The 24,463-nt window shown below is 44.5% G+C and overlaps 1 protein-coding gene across 5 annotated transcripts in view; it reads left to right on the top strand.

Moving 5' to 3' along the window:
• NAV3 (neuron navigator 3) overlaps positions 1-24,463 on the top strand; it is a 445,636-nt gene that overhangs the window by 114,420 nt on the left and 306,753 nt on the right. For all 5 annotated transcript variants that reach the window (XM_083698859.1, XM_083698858.1, XM_083698861.1 and 2 more), the window contains exon 2: positions 6,388-6,791. In XM_083698859.1, coding sequence (XP_083554985.1) covers positions 6,720-6,791 — 72 coding nt within the window. In that variant the 5' untranslated portion in view covers positions 6,388-6,719. The remainder of the gene's footprint in view (positions 1-6,387; positions 6,792-24,463) is intronic.

Below are 24,463 nucleotides of genomic sequence, written 5' to 3'. Positions count from 1 at the left end.
AGGTGTTTAGTCCCATGCTGCAGATTCTTTCGTACTGCTAATAAAGTTGTGGTTATTTAATACCATCTTCCTGTGTGAATCTCTATTCTAGGGTGTGGGGGCTAATACTGTGTACCACTGTGGCTCATTGTTAAATTGGCAATGTTGCATTGTGCTGAAAAATGAAAAAAGGTAAATATTAACACTTCAAATAGACCTTATTCCTCTGCTCTAGTTTTGTAACCTCGGGTTCTGAAAATAGAGAACCTCACAGTCATTGGCCAAATGAATTGACACAGGTTAAATTAAAACAAACGAATTATTCCTTACCCAATTCATGATAAGCACAAGGGTCAGACGTCACTGCAGGTTTGAGTGCACTTTTAATACCCATTGATTTTGATGAGCTTCAAGCATGCTTATGTTTGTTTGGGCTTGTTGTCATCATAGATTTTATTTCTCTAGGGTGCTCTGAGACCCACTAACTCCAGAAACAATTGACATAACTGTATGGTGGTCAGTCTTCATAGCCACTAATGGCACATGCAGTGTCCTTATAAACGCTGTTTACCAGAATTGGGAACCAACTCTAGGGAAGGCTATGTTCATCATGCCCTGTTTGTAATCTTAGCCTGGGTATTTGGTTACCTCTGCTGAATATAGTTTGCTGTGTTCAGATGGATCTCTAATGTGATGCAATATAGCAACTGCTATGACCTTGTGTCCCATCTTTTGTTTTGTTTTGCATTAGAATAATAGCATCCAAAAGTGATGGTGTGCCATTCATTCTCCATGTATAACATAACTATGTTGCTTTTTGGGAAATGAAATATGAAGAAAGGGCTGCATAGTTACTGATTGCTCCTCAGGGACATTGGGAGAAGCTTTAGTACCAGAGCTATGTTATAACCACTGCCTTGTTTATTATGTTTTCTGCAGCACCCATCTCCCACCTTATTACTAGAAACTATTGCCTGCCTTTCTCACTGGTACTCTTAAAGCACACTTCTCTCTGCTTTACTGTACAACGTCCTGTCTGATTTTCTTGCTCTCCGTACCTTGTATTCCTTACCTGATCTGCATGGTCCTCACTGCTGCTGTAGGGATGATAGAGTGCTGTGAGTTAAACAGCAGTTCTCTTTGCTGAGCTAAGCCAAAGATCATTCCTGTATCTGAGTTGCTCCGTTTATTACAGGGCACCACAATACCTGAGAATAGAATGAATACCAGAGAATATAATAAACACCCCTTATGTCTACTTTTTATACTTCTAAAATGGGTTGTATTCAACCAGGGATACCCGCTGAAACTAATGAACCTGAGTTAGTAATGTCCAGTAATTTTATTGGGTCTATACAGAGTGGCCAGACAGAGCCCAAAGTGGTGCACACACACCCTCCATTCAGTCAATAAAAGAGGCATTATCACCAGCGGGGGGGGGGGGTACAGACCTGAGGCCAAGGGCTGCAAATGACCCTCTGGGCCTCTCTGTTTAGTTGTTGGGATCCTCAGGCCACACCCCTCATTAGCCCAGCTTTGCATCCTGCTTGCGTGTTTTTGCCTGGCTGGAATTCATCCTTGAACTATGATGATAATGTCTTTTGCTTGCTTAGATGGAGGATAGAGGGTTGTGTGGGTGTGGGTGTATAAACTAGCCTATTGTACAAAGGTAAAATTTTTGCTCTGGCCACTTTTGCCTTTGACCCTGCCCACCACTGGTTTGTGACCCAAGGAAGTTTGCTCAGAAGGGAATGCAGTCCTTAACTCCTGCATTAAAGGTAAAGGTACCCCTGCCCGTATGGGCCAGTCTTGAGAGACTCTAGGGTTGTGCGCTCATCTCACTCTAGAGGCCGGGAGCCATCGCTGTCCACAGACACTTCCGGGTCACGTGGCCAGCGTGACATCGCTGCTCTGGCGAGCCAGTGCAGCACACGGAACGCCGTTTACCTTCCCGCTGGTAAGCGGTCCCTATTTATCTACTTGCACCCGGGGGTGCTTTTGAACTGCTAGGTTGGCAGGCGCTGGGACTGAACGACGGGAGCGCACCCCGCCGCGGGGATTCGAACCGCCGACCATGCAATCGGCAAGTCCTAGGCGCTGAGGTTTTACCCACAGCGCCACCCGCATCCCTAACTCCTGCATTACCACAGTGCAATAATACATTGTAGCCAAACAGAAGCACTTGAAGAGGGAATGGAGCAAGGCCTGTGTGGATTGCTACACCTGTACTAGTGCATTCATCATGCTGCTGTCGTTCCAGCCTCAGATGTGAAACTTGCCTTTTCAAGAAAAGTCTTGCTCATGGTTGGTAGGAGTTTTTTCTCCAATTCTGAGCAAAATGTTTCTTTAATACTACATAATCAGTGCAATGCTTTGTTTTGTTTTACTATAAAATGATTATATCTCTGATTTTTAATTATCAAAGAAAGAAAGGAAGGAAAGAAAGAAAGAAAGAAAAAGAAAAACTAATCCAGGGCATATGTGTCTCCAGCATTTTAGCTTTCAAGTAATATCCCTGTTTGTTTTCAAGACTGTCACTTACTCTTAGTCCATGGTGTAGGTTTTGTTGTGCCTTGGACACACCTATCTTGCACAATAAACCCATAGGATAATTGCAATGAAAAGCAGGGTGAGAGTACATTGTTATTGACTACCTGTCTAGAGTATACCTTGGATATATTTTCTTTCTCTTCTGCTCGGTGACCAACAAATTGAATGATGGAGGAGATAAAAGGAAGGACATACTTGCTTGGCAGCCTTTCCAAGACTGAAATAAAATGATAAATAACGGAAGGTTTGGGGTCCTGTGCATGGCATCTCAATCTGTACAGGGAAGCTGCTATTTACTTGAAAATGAGGCAGGGAGAAGATAGAGGGCATATTCATTTGACTTTTTGACAGGGGTAGAGCCAGAATCCAAGCCAATTTCAGAGAATGCTTTGTGTGGAAGTAACAAATTGCTGGGCCAGTGATAAGTGGCTCTGGGGGACTCTATGAATCAAGACAGACTCCAGCTTTTGGTAGACGATAAATGATAGGGGACTCCCCCGCCTTGAAAAACAGTGCCCCTCCCACAAGACACATCTCACAAAGCAATGGCATTAAAAGACCCCGAGGTGAAATGCTAATGTCAGTCCATTCTATAATTTTGTTTCTAACTTTGCAAACTTCTTTGACTATGCAGACAGACATAACATGAAATGTGACATTGGGGCTTTATAAGAATTTTTGCATTATTATTGAAGCATGCAGGCCATGATTAGCATACCCAGTCTTCCTGAATTCTACCAGAAATATGGCAGAATTCTAACTTGACACCGAAAGTTTTACCTGATTAAAAGAAAAACAACAGCTCCAACCTACTGGAAAATCGTGGTCCAAGGATGAATGAAGAAAAATCATCTCAACTATGTTCCCCTACCTTTTCACAAGACAGTGCTGTTCTGAAAATATTATGCACTTAAAATGAATATTTAAAATCACAGAAACTTTCTTTTTAAAAAAGGTTAATACAAATTGAATTTAGTTTTTAATTGCACTAAGTAAATCAATATTTTACAGATTTTAGCATATACTTGAAAACAAGCATCAGCTGCTTTACTTTATTATTATTATTATTATTATTATTATTATTATTATTATTATTGTAGTTACACATTTTATCACTTCATTGATCTATTATGTCCTTCTACAAAAAGGTACAAACCACTGAATTCTGTTTTTCTATCTCTTAATTACTTTATATTAAAGTCAAACTAGCACCCCGCCCCCAATGCATCATTTTTGCTTTCAGACCACCACATATCTGATTTATCAGTACAAACATGAGTTTGAATGGGTCTGTTGCCATCACATCTTGTTTTGTCCTTAAGATGCTGTTGCTGTCTTTTTTCTGTAGCTTTCTTGATTGTGCTAAGAAGCTCCAGATGTTTTTGGCCTACATCTCCCATGATCCCTAGCTAACAGGACCAGTGGCCAGGGATGATGGGAATTGTAGTCTCAAAACATCTGGAGGGCCGAGGTTGAGGAAGCCTGGGCTAGTCTGAGTCACAAGGCAGTGACTAAAGGACTGATGGTGACCATGTATGGAAATAAGGAGGCAAGACACAAAGGTTAGGTGAACTGGGCCACATTCATTAAATTAGTGCAGCACATTTACAGAAAGGAAGCAGGCTGTGTGATGCTAACTGCACAACAAATTCTGCGAGCCAGCACTACCAAGGTAAGAAGGTAGTGTTTAAGGCAGTGTTTCCCAACCTTTTTTGGGCAAAGGCACACTTGTTTCATGAAAAAAATCTCGAGGCACACCACCATTAGAAAATGTTTAAAAAATTAACTCTGTGCCTATATTGACTATATGCCGCTTGGGGCGGCAGCCTGTTGCCCGAAGCACAGGGAGCCCTACGGAGGGCTCCCCGTGCTTCCGGCCAGTGTCTGCAACCCTGCGCGCCCGGCAGGAGCTCCTGCCAGGCGCGCAAGGCTTGGGGCGGCAGCTTGTTGCCCGAAGCACAGGGAGCCCTACGGAGGGCTCCCCGTGCTTCGGGCGAGTGTCTGCAACCCTGCGCGCCCGGCAGGAGCTCCTGCCAGGCGGCAAGGCTTGGGGCGGCAGCCTGTTGCCCGAAGCACAGGGAGCCCTACGGAGGGCTCCCCGTGCTTCGGGCGAGTGTCTGCAAGCCTTGCGCGCCCGGCAGGAGCTCCTGCCAGGCGCGCAAGGCTTGGGGCGGCAGCCTGTTGCCCGAAGCACAGGGAGCCCTACGGAGGGCTCCCCGTGCTTCGGGCGAGTGTCTGCAACCCTGCGCGCCCGGCAGGAGCTCCTGCCAGGCGCGCAAGGCTTGGGGCGGCAGCTTGTTGCCCGAAGCACAGGGAGCCCTACGGAGGGCTCCCTGTGCTTCGGGCGAGTGTCTGCAACCCTGCGCGCCCGGCAGGAGCTCCTGCCAGGCGGCAAGGCTTGGGGCGGCAGCCTGTTGCCCGAAGCACAGGGAGCCCTACGGAGGGCTCCCCGTGCTTTGGGCGAGTGTCTGCAAGCCTTGCGCGCCCGGCAGGAGCTCCTGCCAGGCGCGCAAGGCTTGGGGCGGCAGCCTGTTGCCCGAAGCACAGGGAGCCCTACGGAGGGCTCCCCGTGCTTTGGGCGAGTGTCTGCAAGCCTTGCGCGCCCGGCAGGAGCTCCTGCCAGGCGCGCAAGGCTTGGGGCGGCAGCCTGTTGCCCGAAGCACAGGGAGCCCTACGGAGGGCTCCCCGTGCTTCGGGCGAGTGTCTGCAAGCCTTGCGCGCCCGGCAGGAGCTCCTGCCAGGCGCGCAAGGCTTGGGGCGGCAGCCTGTTGCCCGAAGCACAGGGAGCCCTACGGAGGGCTGCCCGTGCTTCGGGCGAGTGTCTGCAAGTCTTGCGCGCCCGGCAGGAGCTCTTGCCAGGCGCGCAAGGCTTGGGGCGGCAGCCTGTTGCCCGAAGCACAGGGAGCCCTACGGAGGGCTCCCCGTGCTTCGGGCGAGTGTCTGCAAGCCTTGCGCGCCCGGCAGGAGCTCCCGCTGGGCACGCGAGGCTTGGGGCGGCAGCCTGTTGCCCGAAGCACGCAGAGCCCTCCGGAGGCTGCCCCGTGCTTCGGGCGAGTGTCTGCAAGCCTTGCGCACCCGGCAGGAGCTCCCGTCGGGCGCGAGGCTTGGGGCGGCAGCCTGTTGCTCTAAGCACATGGAGCCCGCCTCCCTCCCACGGCACACCAGGCAAAGTCTCGCGGCACACTAGTGTGCCGCGGAACACTGGTTGGGAAACACTGGTTTAAGGGAAGGTACTGCCTTCCTGTGAACATCACCCTTTTGGGTGAGTAGGGTGCTTCACCACCTCCCAGGGCTCCACAACTCCGAGTGGGTGTTTGCAGGTGGACCTCAAAAGTGTTCGTCACTCTACCAGCAAGCCTTGAGACCCTTCATCCTTAAAGCTGCCTAGATCTGAACTGCCTGATAACTTCATGCACCTACCTGCCATGGAAGATGACAGGTCTAGCTTAGTCTAGCTTTGTGTTGCTCAAGGTGCTGTTGCTCTGTTGTTGGTTATGAGCCAGGGGTTAAAAGCTGCAATTTCACACTTTTTGAGGATTGGCCATAAGGTTGCAGTTTCATCCTTGGAAACTGCGTTGAAACCAATGGGGCTTCCAATAAATGCATTTACTTTAAAGGCTGTTCAGTACGTTGTGTTGGGCAAAAGGGAAAACTGGGCAATCACACTTAGTTGGAAATAAGACCCACTGGACTCTTGGATGGGACATTTCTCAGTATATATGTTGAGGAAATGACTGAATAAACCTTTTGTGTATACTATATTTTTACTGATAATTTGCTTCTCAGTTAACCAGCTTCTTCCACATATAAAAAGAAAAATATAGTAATAATTAAATGTCTTTCCCCCCTCCTCAACAGATTCACAGACAGGATGTAACCTTTAAAAATGGAAGCTTGTATAGGAAGCAACAGATAACAGTTGGAGCTTAAAGGAGCGGATGAACATTTCTCTTTGGATGTATTGTCTTTTAAGAACGATATGTTGATTCAGAAGGTCCGAAGAGAGAATCGTGAAATTTATTTCCTCTACCCAGTCACTGGATTTTTAAACCATTCCTTGGAGGTGGTGAATTTCCACTAAGGTGTGTGATGGAAAAAGCAGTGCATCTCTGTGTCCGTAGCCCATACGTTGTGGATTAGTTTGCTGTCCAAGGTACAAATTCCATTTTGAGGGACAAGGAACGGATGTGATGGATTTACCTTCAGAAATGAGCAGGTATGGAAGGAATCCGCTCAGCCACAAGCTAGAAGATCAGAAAAAGGTAAAAACTTACTTTTGACAATTGAATGCCTTTTAAAATTCGTATCCCCTTTCTCCACAAATATATATTTTTTGAATGCTCTAACCTTTACAAAACACTGTGTAAAATTAAATGTGTTCTTATATGTATCCTTATTGCTATCAGTTTGTTTCTGTGCAGCTGATTTTCATTGCTACCTGATAATCTGACTTCCAAAGGGTCTTGAAATTATCTGGCAAATTGGTTGTCAAAAACATTCACTTTCCTGCCGTTCCTGACTCTGTGCCAAATGTCTCCTGTAGTAAGCAATATTGTTAACTTTGTGCTGACCTTGTTTGAATACGTTCTTCCTCACGATGGGAGTGACAATTTGCTCTTCCCAGACTCTTCCGATGGTAACTGTGAAAACTGCATTTCAATGTAATTAATGCTTGTTAGCATTACGTGTAGAATGATCATATGTGCTGCATTTGCTTTTAAAAAATGGTCTTTAATTGAAGGAAATAGAATAATTAAGCTATTGGATAGCCACATCCTGTTTCATGTTTCCTGGGTTAATTTACAAACTTGATGAGGAAGAATACTTCTTGTTTTTAATAGGTGCCCTGTACAGCTGTTATTACGCTATGAGGGAATACAGGTGCAGCAGAGGTGTGTGTTTATCCCTGTCCCCAGTGTTGTGTGAATTCTCCTGTCTGCTTTGTGGGATGAAAGTTAACTTCTACAGCAGAGAACCTATGTCTCTGTGGAGGCCCCCTCCATAATGGAGAACCTTGATTCTGACAGATCATTACACCAACCAGTTGAAAGTCAATTGATCTTCATTTTGTAAAAAAGCAAAAGCAAACCACAAACACCAATTCTACATGCGCTAAAAGAAAGCCTTTTTGGGTAGCTGTAGAGGAGACATTGTGTGGCAAAAGTAAGGTGTTCACCAGTGGATATTTTCGGAATATCCTTCTGCTGAGAAGGAGGTTGGCCTTGAATGGTTTCTTCTTGTCTTGTTTCTATATGTTCATTTGCTGTGTGCAAAGCTATGAAGAAATGCAGTTACTACTGAAGTCTGGTTGCTTTCATGGATGTCTGAACAGCAAAATCTATCCCATTTAGTTTGTGTTGATGGTGTTAGGACATTTTATTGGCTGACATTGGCTTCTCAGTATGTCATACTTGGCAGAAGGTTGAATAACAGTGCAATCCTATACATATCTACTCAGAAGAACCATTGAGTTCAATGGGACTTACTTCCAGGTAAGAGGGTATATGTTTGTAACATAAGACTGCTATGTTTGCCATTGAGGCAAAGGGAAATGGATTTTCCTTCTAATGTCACCTGTGTTCAGTTTCATAGCCCTGTGGTGGATTTTATGGCTGTCTGTATAACAATAGGTGTGGTTTGAACAATCTGCTGATTGTTGTGGTTGCCCTGTATTTTGTCTATTGTGTATGAAGTAACTGATATTTATGAATCCAGTTTCTAGTGTTTTACATCCCAAGTTTTCAGTCTTGAAATGCCAACACTTCAGTTATAGAACCACCATTTTCAACTGGAGTCAGGTTGCTGAGAACCATTGAAAACCTTATTTATCTATTTTGCTAGTGGTATTGAAGATATTGGTTACTATAATTGGTTGTTGAATTGAATTTTAATGTCTGCATTTTCATTTCCAACAATAAAAAAAATCATAAGAAAATCAAGTGTTTCTCTGCTTGTGAAGCAACAGCTGCTAACAAATTAGACAGCACTTGGAAAAATTGCTCATTTTTATGACTTCAGGAAACATTGCAATTCATGAGCACAGGGCACTGGTCAATGTTTCGGGAACTAACATTGCTGACCTTGTAATGAACTTAATATTTCACAATGTTAGTATTGTTGAGTTGAGTTGTTATATTTGGATTTTAAATGAAATTGTACCAGGTTGTCTATTGTAGTGATGCATTGATAGGTGTTAGTTTGTGTGTTATTCATCACTTAGGGCATAGTTATGTGGAAATGCAGCATACAAATTAAGATAATATAACAACACTGACTCAGCTACAGTTCTACCAGAGTCCTTGAACAGATTCTTTCTGAGCCATCCCTAAACTGGTGGGCAGTATCCACTCATTTAGGCTGAAGAGATGATGTACATAGACCTGGTTTGCATGTAATGCTAAGTCAAACTCACTCCAGACAAACCACCCACTGTATCAAAGGTTTTGTTCTTGGCTGACCAAGAGAGTGGATGAAATGCTAAGCCAAACCATGATATCTTTTCTCTGACAATGCTTCCTGTGACTCATGTATGCATCACCATGCAGCTCTGGAAAGCATCAGTGCCATCTCAGAAGAGGCATTCTCTCCTTTATGGTTATTTATTTAACATTGGTAAAAATATCACAAATGCAAAACATATAAACATAAAGGATAAGATTTTAGAGTCTTCTCCCTTTTCTGACTTTGAAGGTAAAACTACTTTCAGAAATCCTCAATGAATGCAGTATATTTTTGCTTAAGTGCTCTGCAGAATAGTTTGCTGGATGCAAACTACTCATATTGCTTACTATCTTCAAAGGACACCTGCTAGCACTGAACAGACAAAGGGGAATGCTTGAATGACTGCTGCAGCTGTAGCCTTGTCGGGCTCAGGAGTTGTGTATTTTATGTGTGTTCCTATTCCATGAGGCACTTTTTACAAAACATGGTCTTGCCTTGCAATGTTGCATTTATTAGTTACTGCTATGCATTCCACCAGCAACAGGTTTGAAGCTCCTGTTGCTACCACATAGCTGATCGCAAATTAATTTCATTAAGGCATAGTAGCAGCTATACTGTTTTGCGTCTGTGCTCAAAACAGCTCAGCTATTTAGCAATTGTTTGTGTTAGCAGGTTCTTGGGTTGCTGAAATGAACAGTGCTTCATATTTATTGATAAGCACTAGGTGAAGTGAGTTGCAGGGGAGGGGAGAAGGGAGGGGAAAGAGAGTTTGGTCTAATTACTTTCTTGGCTTGGGGTAATTGTATATTCAGTGCTAACTAGATTCTCTGTGAGTGGATTGATGGGGCATCATGGAGATCTTCCTGTACTCACACACTTGTGACATCATCGCAGTGCTTTTAAACATTTTCCCTCCAAAGCTCTTGCATCTGCAATCCTGAAGAACTCGGCTGTCAGTGTTTAAATTGTCTTCCACCTCTGAACGCCTTGGAGAAGAACTTGACAAGATGACACTAATGTGTGAATGTATCTCATAAACCCAAATACAAAATGTGTGGGTTATTTTATTCAGGAAAAAAAGCCCCTAATGATTAAGTGTTACAGCTTTGTATACCTGTGGGAATTAAATAGCATTTTTTCTATAAATATGAAGCAAAACAACAGCTTACATTAAAATTCAAATGAGTTTTTTTCTTCTTTACTTGAACAAGTTCATGACCATCATTTCCTTGTTTTTCCTTCCCCACAATGTTGTCAGTTTTCCATGTGATGATGAGATCAGCTGATGGCATGTAAAATTGCCCTTCACCCTGTCCCTGCTTTCCCAATTAAGAGAGCTGTCTGGATCCTGCTCTTATTGTACTTATGCCTTGTGGTAGACCAAAACCATAAACAGGAGCAAGGCACACAGAATCATTAGCTTATAATGATAGCACACACCTAATCTGTGGATAACTGCTGTTGGTTTCACAGGCACCATCAGCCCCGAGTGAGTGTAGTGATGGTCAATGATGGGAACAAAGCTATATGAACAGAAATTTCTAGGAATCTGTCACCTTCCATGTGTTTTCAGGCAGGGATGGGAGTAGCCCTGGGTCTGCAGAACTGAAGGGCTTTGGCCTTTTCTACTGACCTGAGCTCTCTGTGACTCATTTGCAAAACATTTTGAGGATAAAATCACTTGCATCTGCCAGGACCTTGACACTGCTGTTACAGGAGATGAATCTCAAGAGCCATGCAGAGTCCAGTTATCTTAGCAAAGTTAGAAGATATGGACAAGGTGCTTGGTTTGGTCCAGGCTCTTGCTCCTTGCCCCTCATTGCTGATAAAAAGTAGCAGGGAGAGGACAGCTGACCAGGCCAGGGTAGTGATTAATACTTCCTTGTGAGAGGGGCTGGCTTTTAAATATTGCCTTGGTTTCAAATATTATTGAAATCTGTTGAAAGTCACTTTGAGGCTAGTTCAAAAAAGAAGTTAAGAAACCACACCCTTTTTATTGCCTGTATCTAGCATCTGGTTAATTAATTTCACTTAGTTATTTGTACTGCACAAATCCCTGTAGATTTTATAAAAAGATGACGGCCCTGTAATTATCTTACTCCAAATTGGGGGAAATGAAACCTGTGGCTCCACATCAGTGTTTCCCAACCTTTTTTGGGCAAAGGCACACTTGTTTCATGAAAAAAATCTCGAGGCACACCACCATTAGAAAATGTTTAAAAAATTAACTCTGTGCCTATATTGACTATATGCCGCTTGGGGCGGCAGCCTGTTGCCCGAAGCACAGGGAGCCCTACGGAGGGCTCCCCGTGCTTCCGGCCAGTGTCTGCAACCCTGCGCGCCCGGCAGGAGCTCCTGCCAGGCGCGCAAGGCTTGGGGCGGCAGCTTGTTGCCCGAAGCACAGGGAGCCCTACGGAGGGCTCCCCGTGCTTCGGGCGAGTGTCTGCAACCCTGCGCGCCCGGCAGGAGCTCCTGCCAGGCGGCAAGGCTTGGGGCGGCAGCCTGTTGCCCGAAGCACAGGGAGCCCTACGGAGGGCTCCCCGTGCTTCGGGCGAGTGTCTGCAAGCCTTGCGCGCCCGGCAGGAGCTCCTGCCAGGCGCGCAAGGCTTGGGGCGGCAGCCTGTTGCCCGAAGCACAGGGAGCCCTACGGAGGTCTCCCCGTGCTTCGGGCGAGTGTCTGCAACCCTTGCGCGCCCGGCAGGAGCTCCTGCCAGGCGCGCAAGGCTTGGGGCGGCAGCCTGTTGCCCGAAGCACAGGGAGCCCTACGGAGGGCTGCCCGTGCTTCGGGCGAGTGTCTGCAACCCTGCGCGCCCGGCAGGAGCTCCTGCCAGGCGCGCAAGGCTTGGGGCGGCAGCTTGTTGCCCGAAGCACAGGGAGCCCTACGGAGGGCTCCCTGTGCTTCGGGCGAGTGTCTGCAACCCTGCGCGCCCGGCAGGAGCTCCTGCCAGGCGCGCAAGGCTTGGGGCGGCAGCCTGTTGCCCGAAGCACAGGGAGCCCTACGGGAGGGCTGCCCGTGCTTCGGGCGAGTGTCTGCAAGTCTTGCGCGCCCGGCAGGAGCTCCTGCCAGGCGCGCAAGGCTTGGGGCGGCAGCCTGTTGCCCAAAGCACAGGGAGCCCTACGGAGGGCTCCCCGTGCTTCGGGCGAGTGTCTGCAACCCTGCGCGCCCGGCAGGAGCTCCTGCCAGGCGGCAAGGCTTGGGGCGGCAGCCTGTTGCCCGAAGCACAGGGAGCCCTACGGAGGGCTCCCCGTGCTTCGGGCGAGTGGCTGCAAGCCTTGCGCGCCCGGCAGGAGCTCCTGCCAGGCGCGCAAGGCTTGGGGCGGCAGCCTGTTGCCCGAAGCACAGGGAGCCCTACGGAGGGCTGCCCGTGCTTCGGGCGAGTGTCTGCAACCCTGCGCGCCCGGCAGGAGCTCCTGCCAGGCGCGCAAGGCTTGGGGCGGCAGCTTGTTGCCCGAAGCACAGGGAGCCCTACGGAGGGCTCCCTGTGCTTCGGGCGAGTGTCTGCAACCCTGCGCGCCCGGCAGGAGCTCCTGCCAGGCGGCAAGGCTTGGGGCGGCAGCCTGTTGCTCGAAGCACAGGGAGCCCTACGGAGGGCTCCCCGTGCTTTGGGCGAGTGTCTGCAAGCCTTGCGCGCCCGGCAGGAGCTCCTGCCAGGCGCGCAAGGCTTGGGGCGGCAGCCTGTTGCCCGAAGCACAGGGAGCCCTACGGAGGGCTCCCCGTGCTTCGGGCGAGTGTCTGCAAGCCTTGCGCGCCCGGCAGGAGCTCCTGCCAGGCGCGCAAGGCTTGGGGCGGCAGCCTGTTGCCCGAAGCACAGGGAGCCCTACGGAGGGCTGCCCGTGCTTTGGGCGAGTGTCTGCAAGTCTTGCGCGCCCGGCAGGAGCTCTTGCCAGGCGCGCAAGGCTTGGGGCGGCAGCCTGTTGCCCGAAGCACAGGGAGCCCTACGGAGGGCTCCCCGTGCTTCGGGCGAGTGTCTGCAAGCCTTGCGCGCCCGGCAGGAGCTCCCGCTGGGCGCGCGAGGCTTGGGGCGGCAGCCTGTTGCCCGAAGCACGCAGAGCCCTCCGGAGGCTGCCCCGTGCTTCGGGCGAGTGTCTGCAAGCCTTGCGCACCCGGCAGGAGCTCCCGTCGGGCGCGAGGCTTGGGGCGGCAGCCTGTTGCTCTAAGCACATGGAGCCCGCCTCCCTCCCACGGCACACCAGGCAAAGTCTCGCGGCACACTAGTGTGCCGCGGAACACTGGTTGGGAAACACTGCTCCACATAAGTGGTTGGACTCCAACTCCCATCAGCTCTAGCCAACATGGCCAGTGGTCAGGGATGATGGGGCTTGCAGTCCAGCAACAACTACAGAACTACAGGTTCCTCATTCCTGCTCTAGTTCTAGCTTCACAGTTGCTGTTTGGTTTGTGAGCACTTACTGAAACAAAGGAGAACACCACAGTTTTAATTTTTTTAAACTGAGCGCTATATTTCATTGAATACATATACAACAGATGTAGAATTGCTGCCAGCATTCTGCTTACTTTAAAAATGTGTTGCCCAAGTGATGTAAGACTACTGTAACTATTTAGATTTAGAATCAAATAGAAGAACATAGAGGCTTTTTTTGTTTTTAATGTAGCCAGGAATGTGCATTGCTTTAGTTGTCGTAATAAATAGTATACATGATCTTAAATTGTCCTGAAAGGCATTGCCATTCAGCAGCCCACTCATGAGAATTCACACTTTCTCGCTTCTTTCCCCCGGAAATTCCTGAGGTACTGAAGTATATCGCACAAGGTCAGTTGCATCCCTCCTGATTTCCTTTGGTTCAGCATCACACAGAAAACACATTGCACTCTTATGTAATCAATTGACTTTGAAGTTTGCAATGAAAGGATGCAAACTTTGGTTTGTGACCAAAGGATGCTGTCAGTGCAGCTTGAAATCCATACCTACATGGCAAGAATGCCAATGAATTTGAAATCTGCTTACCCAAGCAATCAGCTGTTGAAGCAGCCTCTGGATTTGAAGTACCCTTGACTGCTGTATTCTGTGCCTGGAGCGGATGAGATAGATGAAGATGCTTTTTGATCATTTGTGCTGTGGAAAACCCTCTAGTACTCATGAGGATTTTCCTGCTTGAGGAACAGAAGTCAAGCGTATACATAGATAACTAATTCTCTGTATTATGCCAAAGAGCAGAGAAATATTTGTGACACATACCTCACTACTTTTAGTGAATGAGCAGCAAAAGAAGGTGACACTGCTGTTACACACACACACACACACACACACGAGAGAGAGAGAGAGAGAGAGAGAGAGAGAGAGAATGAATGAATTAAGGCAGTCTCATTTTTCGAATTAGTTTTAGAAAAACATGAGCATTGTCTATATTAAAATCAAACTGTGAAACTTAACATTTAAAGTTTGTTGACAACACTATTGCTTCCTTTATTTATTTAAAATATCTGAGATTTATCCAGCAGTGCAATTTGGGGTTCCAGAATTAGGGTCACAGGTTTCCCATTCCTGATGTAAGAAGTCAGAGTCAGTTTAGCACTCTGAGGAGTGATTTAAAATGGTTCAGGAATTTAAAAGCAGAGGAGAAAATATTTCCTTTTTAATGGTGTCTAATCAGCAGGCTCAGTCATCAATAACATCAGAGGGGTGATCCACCCATGAAGTGGGATAACTGTTCTTGATGTAAGCCTGCATGTAAGCAAGTAACATCCAAAAAATTAGGTGACAACCACTAGGAATAGCCCTGAGAAATAGAAAGGATATAGCTATTCCTTTCCTGCCCGACAAAAGTGTGGATTTAAAGTAGGGATGGGGAACCTGTAGCCCTCCAGATGTTGTTGAACTACAACTTATATCGTCCCTCACCCTTGGCCATGCTGGGTTTTGCTGATGTGAGTTGGAGTACAACAGCATATGGAGAGCCAAAGTTTAAAGATTTAAAATAATCTTGGAATTATGGGACATTGAGGAATGATGCCTCCTTATTGCAGCCAGTGTTTTTGAAATGTAAAAGCAATGGGTCTTCTCCATTCAGATGTCAGTTGCAATCATTCTCTTAAGTTTAATTTGCCATTTAGTAAATGGTAGTATTTCTCTAAACCCAGACAACAATGAAAGCAAAATAAGTCGTTTGTGTTCCAACTAGTAGATGACTGCATAATAGAAGAGACTTACAACAGTAAAGAGAAGACTAAAAAGTTACCTGACTGGCTTCTGATGTTCATTCTTTAAAAGTCTTGCTTTTATTCTTTGATTCCACTTGCCCTTTTCTTTTAAGGAGCCTTTAAGGTAGTTGACAAAATAATAAAATACAACTTTTAATTGCTGCATGGGTTGGACAGGAATTCATGGATAATGCAGCTGGGGAGGGAAGCTACAATCACCATAAAAGCCAACGCTCTCTGGCAGAGGTGGGGAACTGGATCTTCCATGTCTAGTTGGTTTGTGTGTGTGTGTGTAAGTCCACTTGCAGGTTTCCTCAACCCTAGTCTGCATATTCATTAGAAATAAAGTTTCCCAGAGCCAGCTGTTTCAAGGTAACCCACCATAATGGGTTGCCTCCAAAATCTTCATGGAAAGTTCATATTTAGAATGTAGGATGGGAAAGCCGGGGAAGAGTTTGAACACAATACAACATTAGGAAATAGAACCTGCTGTATCAAAGGTGAAATGGGGTCTCCTAGAGTAGGTGATCCTGAAGCTGCAAGCTGAGTCCTGGAGCTAACCAGAGTGCTGAAATGACAAGTTCCTCTGTGTTGTAAAGCAACACCTGAATTAGAATGAGACCTGCTTGCATAGCTCTAATGAACTGACAGTTAAATATGAGAGAGAGCAGTAAAGGTGTATGAATTTATTTGTTTCTGCTTACCTTATTTATTCATGTTCCTATAATTGCTGCATTTTTGTTCACATTTGTACATTTCTGCCCTGATTTCAGATGAGTAAATCTGACATTGCTTCCTCACCAAGAGGTTAATAATGCTTACTAATGCCAGCCCAACCTGTAACTTTCTTACGTAGTGGCCTAAACTAGAATGCAGGGTTTAAAATACCAGTGCTTACACAACAAGCAGTAGTTGTGAAGCTGTATAAACACAGGTGAGGTTCCTCTAACGTGAAACAGTATGTTCAGACTTTGTTGTCATGGTTACAAATTATTTGCAATAGTACTGTTGTCCTATATAAGCTACTACACTGTGCATCTCATTTAAAATACAGTGGTACTTCGCTTTAAGAACTTAATCCGTTCCGGAAGCCAGTTCTTAAACCAAAACCGTTCTTAAACCAAGGCGCGCTTTCCCTAATGAGGCCTCTCGCCACTGGTGCCCTTCCACCATTTGGATTCCATTCTTAGACCAAGGTAAAGTTCTCAAACTAAGACCCTATTTCCGGTTTTGCAGAGTTTGTAAACTGAATAGTTCGTAAACAGGGCTGTTCTTAAACCAAGGTACCACTGTATTAGTATTTTTATTTACTCACCATGTGGCTCTTTTGTGAAGAAGAGAGAAGGAAAAAGTATGTGATAAAAAGAAGACAGCAAGACATCTTAAGCTGACAATAGTACACACCTCAGGGGAGCAGGACATCAGGGAAGGAATGGAACGGACATATGCAACGGCCTTTTTAATTTAGAAATCCAATTTGGGAACAGTGCACACCAAATCCTGGTCAGTGCTCTAACATACATTGGATCCCCCAGTCGATGTTCAAATTTCCTCAGCAGCAACCCAGTGGAACAGGGAATAAAGCTTAACGCATAAAACCACACTCAGGGTTGTAACTGAGGGGTCATCCACACCTCGGGTTGCCCCACTGCTTTCCCTCAGGAAAACTGCTGAATCAGATCAAACATCAGTTGGGTTTTCTCCAGATTGATGTTTGCTCTGATTTTCTGCTAAAGTGTGGGCTTTCCAGGGGAAAGTGGTGGGACAAAAGCAAAACCTCTCTGACCCATGCCTAGAAAGCAAGGGGCAAGTGGAAAACTGCTCAGACTCATGCATTCTAGGCACAGGGCACATGGAAGTGTGGACAAGCCCTGAAACAAATCACTTGGTTTGTTAATTAACAAAGTCGAATAGTATTATTAAATTGTGAAATAGCATCAAAAATAAAAGAAGTTGCATAAAAATAAAAACAAATAAACAAACTTGCATATGATGAACTTTAAAGCAATTTGATCTATTTTGCGTAAACTGATTAAAATGAAAATGGAAGATGTTCATAGGATTGGAACACCAAGAGGACATTTACTGTCTTATTTGGATAATTAAGAACTGTAATTTCAGGGAGTCTACTTTTGGTTTCAAATAGTTCCAGGTTTCTGTGGGACTTTGTAATCATGCATAAGATTATGGTGTGGGTCACCTTAGTGCAATTAGTAATTTCACCAAGCCACCACAACGCCCCCCTCCCCACACCCAAATAGTACATGTAATAAAATAGCGCATATAATGGGGTTCATCTCCAGATGCAAGAAGCAATCAAGCTAGGGCATCTACCGTATGCATGTGAATTTAATGTGCCTTTGAATCTAATGTACACCTCAGTTTTCGCAACGTAATTTGGCCAAAAAAAGTGCACATTACATTCGAGTAAATATAATAGTTTTGCTGTGATTGTTTCAACATAATGCAGTTATTTTTTTACTGGGCTGTTTCCCCCAGCCAATTTTCTGTTTTATATATCTGCCTGTGCAGTGCAGGCTTGCTCTCCTCAGTGCATGATGGAGACTGGGCTGGCTATGCAAGAAGTAAGATTAATTATAGCACATATGGATGAAACCACTAATTACACACACACTCACTGCATGCTTAGTAAAAATAGCTCAACTGTATTTGAGTTCAGTAAAAGCAAATAGCACTTTCCTATTGAATTATTTGACCTATGCAGCGTACTCAACCAGAATTTCAAAAACAAGCAGCTTTTCAAAAGCCAAAACCAGTATGGGGGAGAGGGAGTAGTATTAGGCCCATGCAATACCTGTTGTTGAGAGTGCATGCACATACCCACACTGCATGTGCAATTTGTAAACAATCACATCTATTTCCTACTCATTTCCCCAAGCTGTATTGTTTCTATTGCATTGGCAATTCTATGGAATGTGGAGCTTAAATAATTGTTAATAGACCCCAGCTTGCTGAGTAGTTTGTTACTTGATATTATTAATAAGTGACATTGAAAAGGCAGTTTTAAAGCACATGCTATATAAGGACAGTTTACATGCAAAGCTATCGCTGTGTGATTGACAAAGAAGAAATGAACCTCTAATTTGCAATCGTTAAATCGAATGCTAAGTGTTATGACTGAGATTACCAGTTCCTGTGCTCAGGTCCTGCTTGCGCACTTCTCATAGGCATCCCATTGGCTCTGGTGAGAACAGGATGCTGGACTAGATGGGCACTGGGCTGATTCAGCAGGCTCTTATGTACTTAGTTAGCCCAGCGCTGTCTCTATAAACTGGCAGTAGCTCTCTAGGATTTCAGAGAAGGGTCTGTGCCAGGCCCATTTTGTGATGCTGGGGCTTGAACCTGGGGCCTTCTACATGCAAGGCAGGTGCTTTACCACTGAGCTGGAGGTAGGCAGGAAATGCTTCTTTATGTGCAGAAATGTGTCTTCAGCTCACTCACAAGTGGGAGCTTGGATGCAGAATTGCTGTTTATCCCTGTATTCTTTGTCACCATTTCAGAGAGGCTATTCATACTGATATATAGGTAAAGGTAAAGGGACCCCTGACCATTAGGTCCAGTCGTGGCCGACTCTGGGATTGCGGTGCTCATCTCACGTTACCGGCCGAGGGAGCTGGCGTACAGCTTCCGGGCCATGCCGCTTCTGGCAAACCAGAGCAGTGCACGGAAACAACGTTTACCTTCCCGCCGGAGCGGTACCTGTTTATCTACTTGCACTTTGATGTGCTTTCGAACTGCTAGGTGGGCAGGAGCAGGGACTGAGCAACGGGAGCTCACCCTGTTGCGGGGATTCGAACCGCTGATCTTTTGATCGGCAAGTCCTAGGCTCTGTGGTTTAACCCACAGCGCCACCCGTGTCCCATATAGATAGATAGATAGTCCCACAGTAAACAAATGGTATCAATGCAGCCTCATGCCAACTAGCTAAAATCTTGCTGCTTAGGAGAGCTTTTGAGCCATGAACACTTTTTGAAAGATGCTTTTAAAATTTGTTTTCAACTTGCTGCATTGTTTTTACTTGCTAGAAGATGCCAGATTGTTTTAATAGCTGCTTCGTTCCTGTTTCCCCTCCTGTTCTGGTGCTTTTTGAAATTTTTGATGTTCTTTATTGTTGGCTGCCTTGAGTAAAGGTAGGATATTAATGTTTTAAATAGGTAGGTGTTATTCTCCTTGTACTGAAATCCAAACACGTGTCCCACATTATTCTATTATTTCTAAATCTGGAATGAAGCTCCTTAAGACATTGCAAAATATAGCTGCATCTTATTTGTGGCCCCAATGGTACCCTGTAGATGTGGCATGAATGGGCCAGAAAGGGATCACTTTAGTTTAGCCAACTTGCTCAGGGGAGAGTTTGTCAGACAAATAAAATTGTTGGGGACTTAATCCATTGCCTCATTTAAAACTTGCAATAATTAGTACACACACATTAAAAATGATGAACATCTCATCGGTTTGAAAAGGGCAGAGAAGATGGCTCATCTTAATTAAAATAAAATTGTGTTTTCTTCCTCATCAATATAAAGGGGAGTGATTAGTTTGGGGGGGGGGGAAGTAAGTGATTTGAGTAACTGTTTAATATTCCATAATTTTTTTGTGGTATTTTCATAGGCTTAACATTAAATCTTAATCATTGCACAAGGTTGCTATCGGCTTTGATCTCTTGTCCCAGTAGAAAGACTGTGTGCATGAGTCTGCAAGACCTTTTGGAACTGTGAAGTTCTAATTATCTTTTGTTCGCTGCTGCAGGGTTTTGGTGTCCTTGTGCCAGTCTCTTTAATTGCACAGAGGTTTGTGGACAGTGAAACTACCTGGAAAAGAACGTAGGAGATTAAGAGAAGAAAAACTGCCCTGGACCACTGAGAGCTGGAAAGTGTCTGGGGGCATGCTTCTAAAAGAGATGTTTCTGTGCCTCTCGAGAGCAAAAAGAAGCTGCTTAGAGACAGCAGACTGGATCTCTGTCTGCTCTGTCAGTCCTGGCTATATTGCACAATGAATTTAATAGAGATCTGGGGAGTGTGCAGATGAAGGCATCGAATCCTAGGGAAGCTTGAAAGCAATTGTAAGGCAAGAGTTCTATATGCTAGTTTTACTGGATGTGCACATTTAGCCATACTTTAATATTTCCTTTTTAAATTTAAAAATAAATGCAGAGATATGCCAGAACAATCTCTGTCACTTGCCCTGTGGTGCACTGCCTTTGTCTGATTAGTGCGAAGTCTTTTATTTATTTGAATATAACTATATCTATCTATCTATCTATCATCTATCTATCTATCTATCATCTATCTATCATCTATCTATCTATCTAACTATCATATATCATCTATCTATCTATCTATCTAATCTATCTATCTATCTATCTATCTCTCTCTCTCTCTCTCTCTCTCTATCTATCTATCTATCTATCATCTATCTATCTATCATCTCTATCTATCTATCATCTATCTATCTATCTATCTATCTATCTATCTATCTATCTATCTATCATCTATCTATCTATCTATCATCTATCTATCTATCATCTATCTATCTATCTATCTATCTATCTATCTATCTATCTATCTATATCTATCTATCATCTATCTATCATCTATCTATCTATCTATCTATCTATCATCTATCTATCTATCTATCTATCTATCATCTATCTATCTATCATCTATCTATCATCTATCTATCTATCTATCTATCATCTATCATCTTTCTATCTATCTATCATCTATCTATCATCTATCTATATCTATCTATCTATCTATCATCTATCTATCTATCTATCTATCTATCTATCTATCTATCTATCTATCTCTATCTATCTATCTATCTATCTATCTATCTATCAATCTATCATCTATCTATCTGTCCAGTGGCGTAGCGTGGGGGTGCAGGGGGGCCCAGCCGCACCGGGCGCAACATCTGGGGGTTAGGGTGCGCAAATCCACGGGTTAGGGGGCGCAAATTACTTGCCTTGCCCCGGGTGCTGACAACCCACGCTACGCCACTGTTTCTGTCTAATGTATGACATGGATGATGACATTAGAACACCTGACTGGAAGAGGCAATAGAACATGGCAGATGGTTTCCTATCAAATCAATAAGCATTCTTTATCAGAAATTATTTATTTTGTTGTTGTTGTTTAGTCGTTTAGTCGTGTCCGACTCTTCGTGACCCCATGGACCAGAGCACTCCTGTCTTCCACTGCCTCCCGCAGTTTGGTCAAACTCATGCTGGTAGCTTTGAGAACACTATCCAACCATCTCGTCCTCTGTCGTCCCCTTCTCCTTGTGCCCTACATCTTTCCCAACAATAGGGTCTTTTCCAGGGAGTCCTCTCTTCTCATGAGGTGGCCAAAGTATTGGAGTCTCAGCTTCACGATCTGTCCTTCCAGTGAGCTCTCAGGGCTGATTTCCTTAAGAATGGAGAGGTTTCATCTTCTTGCAGTCCATGGGACTCTCAAGAGTCTCCTCCAGCACCATAATTCAAAAGCATCAATTCTTTGGCGATCAGCCTTCTTTATGGTCCAGCTTTCACTTCCATACATCACTAATAATTATTTATTATTATTTATTAAATCTATAAACTGCCCTTGATCTGAAGATCTCAGGGCAATTCACAAGATAAAGAAAGCAGTGTTTATGCATCCAGTTTAACAGTGGCCTACCATGAGGAATCCTTTCTGAGGCAGCACTCTGGAAAGGGCAGTAGATTTGGATCTGGATGCCATGCCCACCTCCTTGCCACCTGCCTGCTTCCTTGAAGCAGCAGTGATACCTCTTCCCCGAGAAGGTTTCTTGATACTTGCATATTCCTTTCTATCCTCCATCCAGGCAAGTACTCATCTATCTCCCCCCCCCAACCCTCCCCCACAACATTCCTCCTCTTTCCATTCTACTGACCTCTTCCTCTGTCCCTTTTGCAGCATGGGTTACAGCTGGAAACTGAAGCTGTTCTCTTGCAAAGGCGGGAGTCTGCCCATCAAGAGACAGCTGCACAAGCAGCACAGTACTTGAGCAGGATTATGTGGGTTAGTGTTTTGATAGAGGTACAGAAAAGGAAGGTAAAATAGGACAAAGTGCAATGGGGAGGAAAACTGCTGTGAGTGAAGCAAGGGAGACAGAATGGAAAAGGAAAATGGAAGGGCAGAAGGGGACAGGAAAAGCAAGCAAGGCTTTCCCTATCGTCCTCCTTTCTTCTTCTCCATTTTGTCTCCCTTGTTTCACTAAACTCCCTCCCCTTATTGCTCCGCGTTTATAACTAAAGGCATGTTGGAGTAACCAGACATAAGAAGAGGTTAATTTCCTTCATGGAGTATAAATCACCATGGATGAGCTAATCGTAGGTGCAAGTTCAGCCAAGGCAGTTGTGATGATAGTGGCCCAGTGCCTCAACTATATCGGTGATTAATGTACGTAAGCTCAATTAGTTAGTATGTGAGTCATCAGTCTGGGTGTTATTTGTCCAGTGTTATGTTTTGAATTCCTGGAGTTTATTTGGAGCAATGGAGATACTTTGTATTCATATGTATCTGTATATAACTGTATCTAAGTCCAGAATTGTTTTACTGAACGTTATACAATAATTTAAAAGAAACTAATCTAAATAAAAACCAAAAGAGAAAGAGAAAACACCAAATGAAAACCAAAAATGTAGAAAAGAATAAAAATAGCAAAATATTTAATCAGTTATTCAGGTGCCATGCTGCTATTGTGATTTCTTTCTTTCTTTCTTTCTTTCTTTCTTTCTTTCTTTCTTTCTTTCATTTGAATAAGGTAACTAAAATAGTACAAAATTTTACAGAATTATATAAAAATCATGTTCAAAACAATCTTGCAATTCATGTGCATTATACCTTTCTATCTTTATGTCACTTGGAATATATATTAACAAAGGTGCCAAGAGGATTAGAAATAGTGAAGATCATTTTCATTTGTATCTTTCTGTAGCTGTAAACAGTAGAAAGGTCTCATCTGTCTGTGAGCTCATCAGCCTGCATCTTATGCCAAGAGCTTTGTGGTGATAGTCCTTATTAGATCTAATCTCTGGTGTTGGCTGTGACATTGCTATGCACTGTACAAGTAATTTAATGAGACTGAGGAATCCATATGTTAAAATGTTTGTGGTTTATTTTAGTTTGGATGCTGGAATGTTTGACACAATGAACTGCTGATGAAGGGAAAATTGGGAATTAAAATGTTTTTGTCTGCACCACGCAAGAGATCTGGGCTTCAAAATATCAGTTTAGAAATGTGCAAGCCAAGCAAGAGTAAGCTTAAAACTCTATACTGATAATCCTAAAACAGTCACCCTTGCACACTGGTAGAATGATAGGATATAATATATGTATATTAGTTTTTTGTTTTAGAAACAAAAGGTGGAGAATGGACTGTTTCTTGCTTTGCATATTTAACGGTTAAATGAAAGTAACTTTTAACATTGCAGTATAGCTTCCCAAAGGTACCCAGAGTCCTATCATTAAGACAATAAGGTATTGTCGCACCAAAAAAAGGCTGCGTACAAAAATAATTTGAACTGTCAAAGTGCACTTGTGCTTTTTTCAAACAAATATTACTTTCTCCAGGATCTTAGGGAAAACCAACTGCACATTTATAGCAGACGCTTCTGTGCACATCACTGATTGGCCAGTGATTGGGAGTTAATAAGCCCCCTGGTTTTCTGATGATTAAAAAAATTGATTTTTTTTTTAGAGATAAGGAGACAACAAACATTTAGTTCAATAATCTTGCACGTATCACTTCCAAAAATAAAAAGGCAAACCTGAAGCATTCACATTACTGGCAAATTTCCATTAAACTTCTTATTAAAGTGAGGTGGAAAAAAACCATGATGAGTCCCCGTCCCCCCCATACACTTTTCTTCAGAGCATAATATTTTACAACAGACAAGGAGATAATAGTGCAGTGGTACCTTGGGTTACAGACTCCACTAACCCAGAAATAGTACCTCGGATTAAGAACTTTACTTCAGGATGAGAAAAGAAATCGTGTGGCGGTGGCATGGTGGCGGTGGGAGACCTCATTAGTGGTACCTCAGGTTAAGAACAGTTTCAGGTTAAGAACAGACCTCCAGAATGAAGTACATTCTTAACCTGAGGTACCACTGTATGATGAGAATAGTAATGATACAAGGCAAAACTGGAAGAGGATGGAGACATATTATATCTCAGCAGGGAGGGTGCTCCGTAGCACTGGCGCCACCAGTGAAAAAGCCCACCTCTATGTTACCACAAGCAATGGGGATTCAGACTTACATAGTTATCAAGTGATTTGCATAATATGTAAAATAGGCTACCT

The sequence above is a fragment of the Podarcis gaigeae genome (assembly GCF_964106915.1).
Source record: "Podarcis gaigeae genome assembly, chromosome: 10".
NCBI classification, from domain to species: Eukaryota; Metazoa; Chordata; class Lepidosauria; order Squamata; family Lacertidae; genus Podarcis; species Podarcis gaigeae.
Note: the sequence above shows the minus strand (reverse complement) of the source record. Positions and strands in the feature narration are given on the sequence as shown.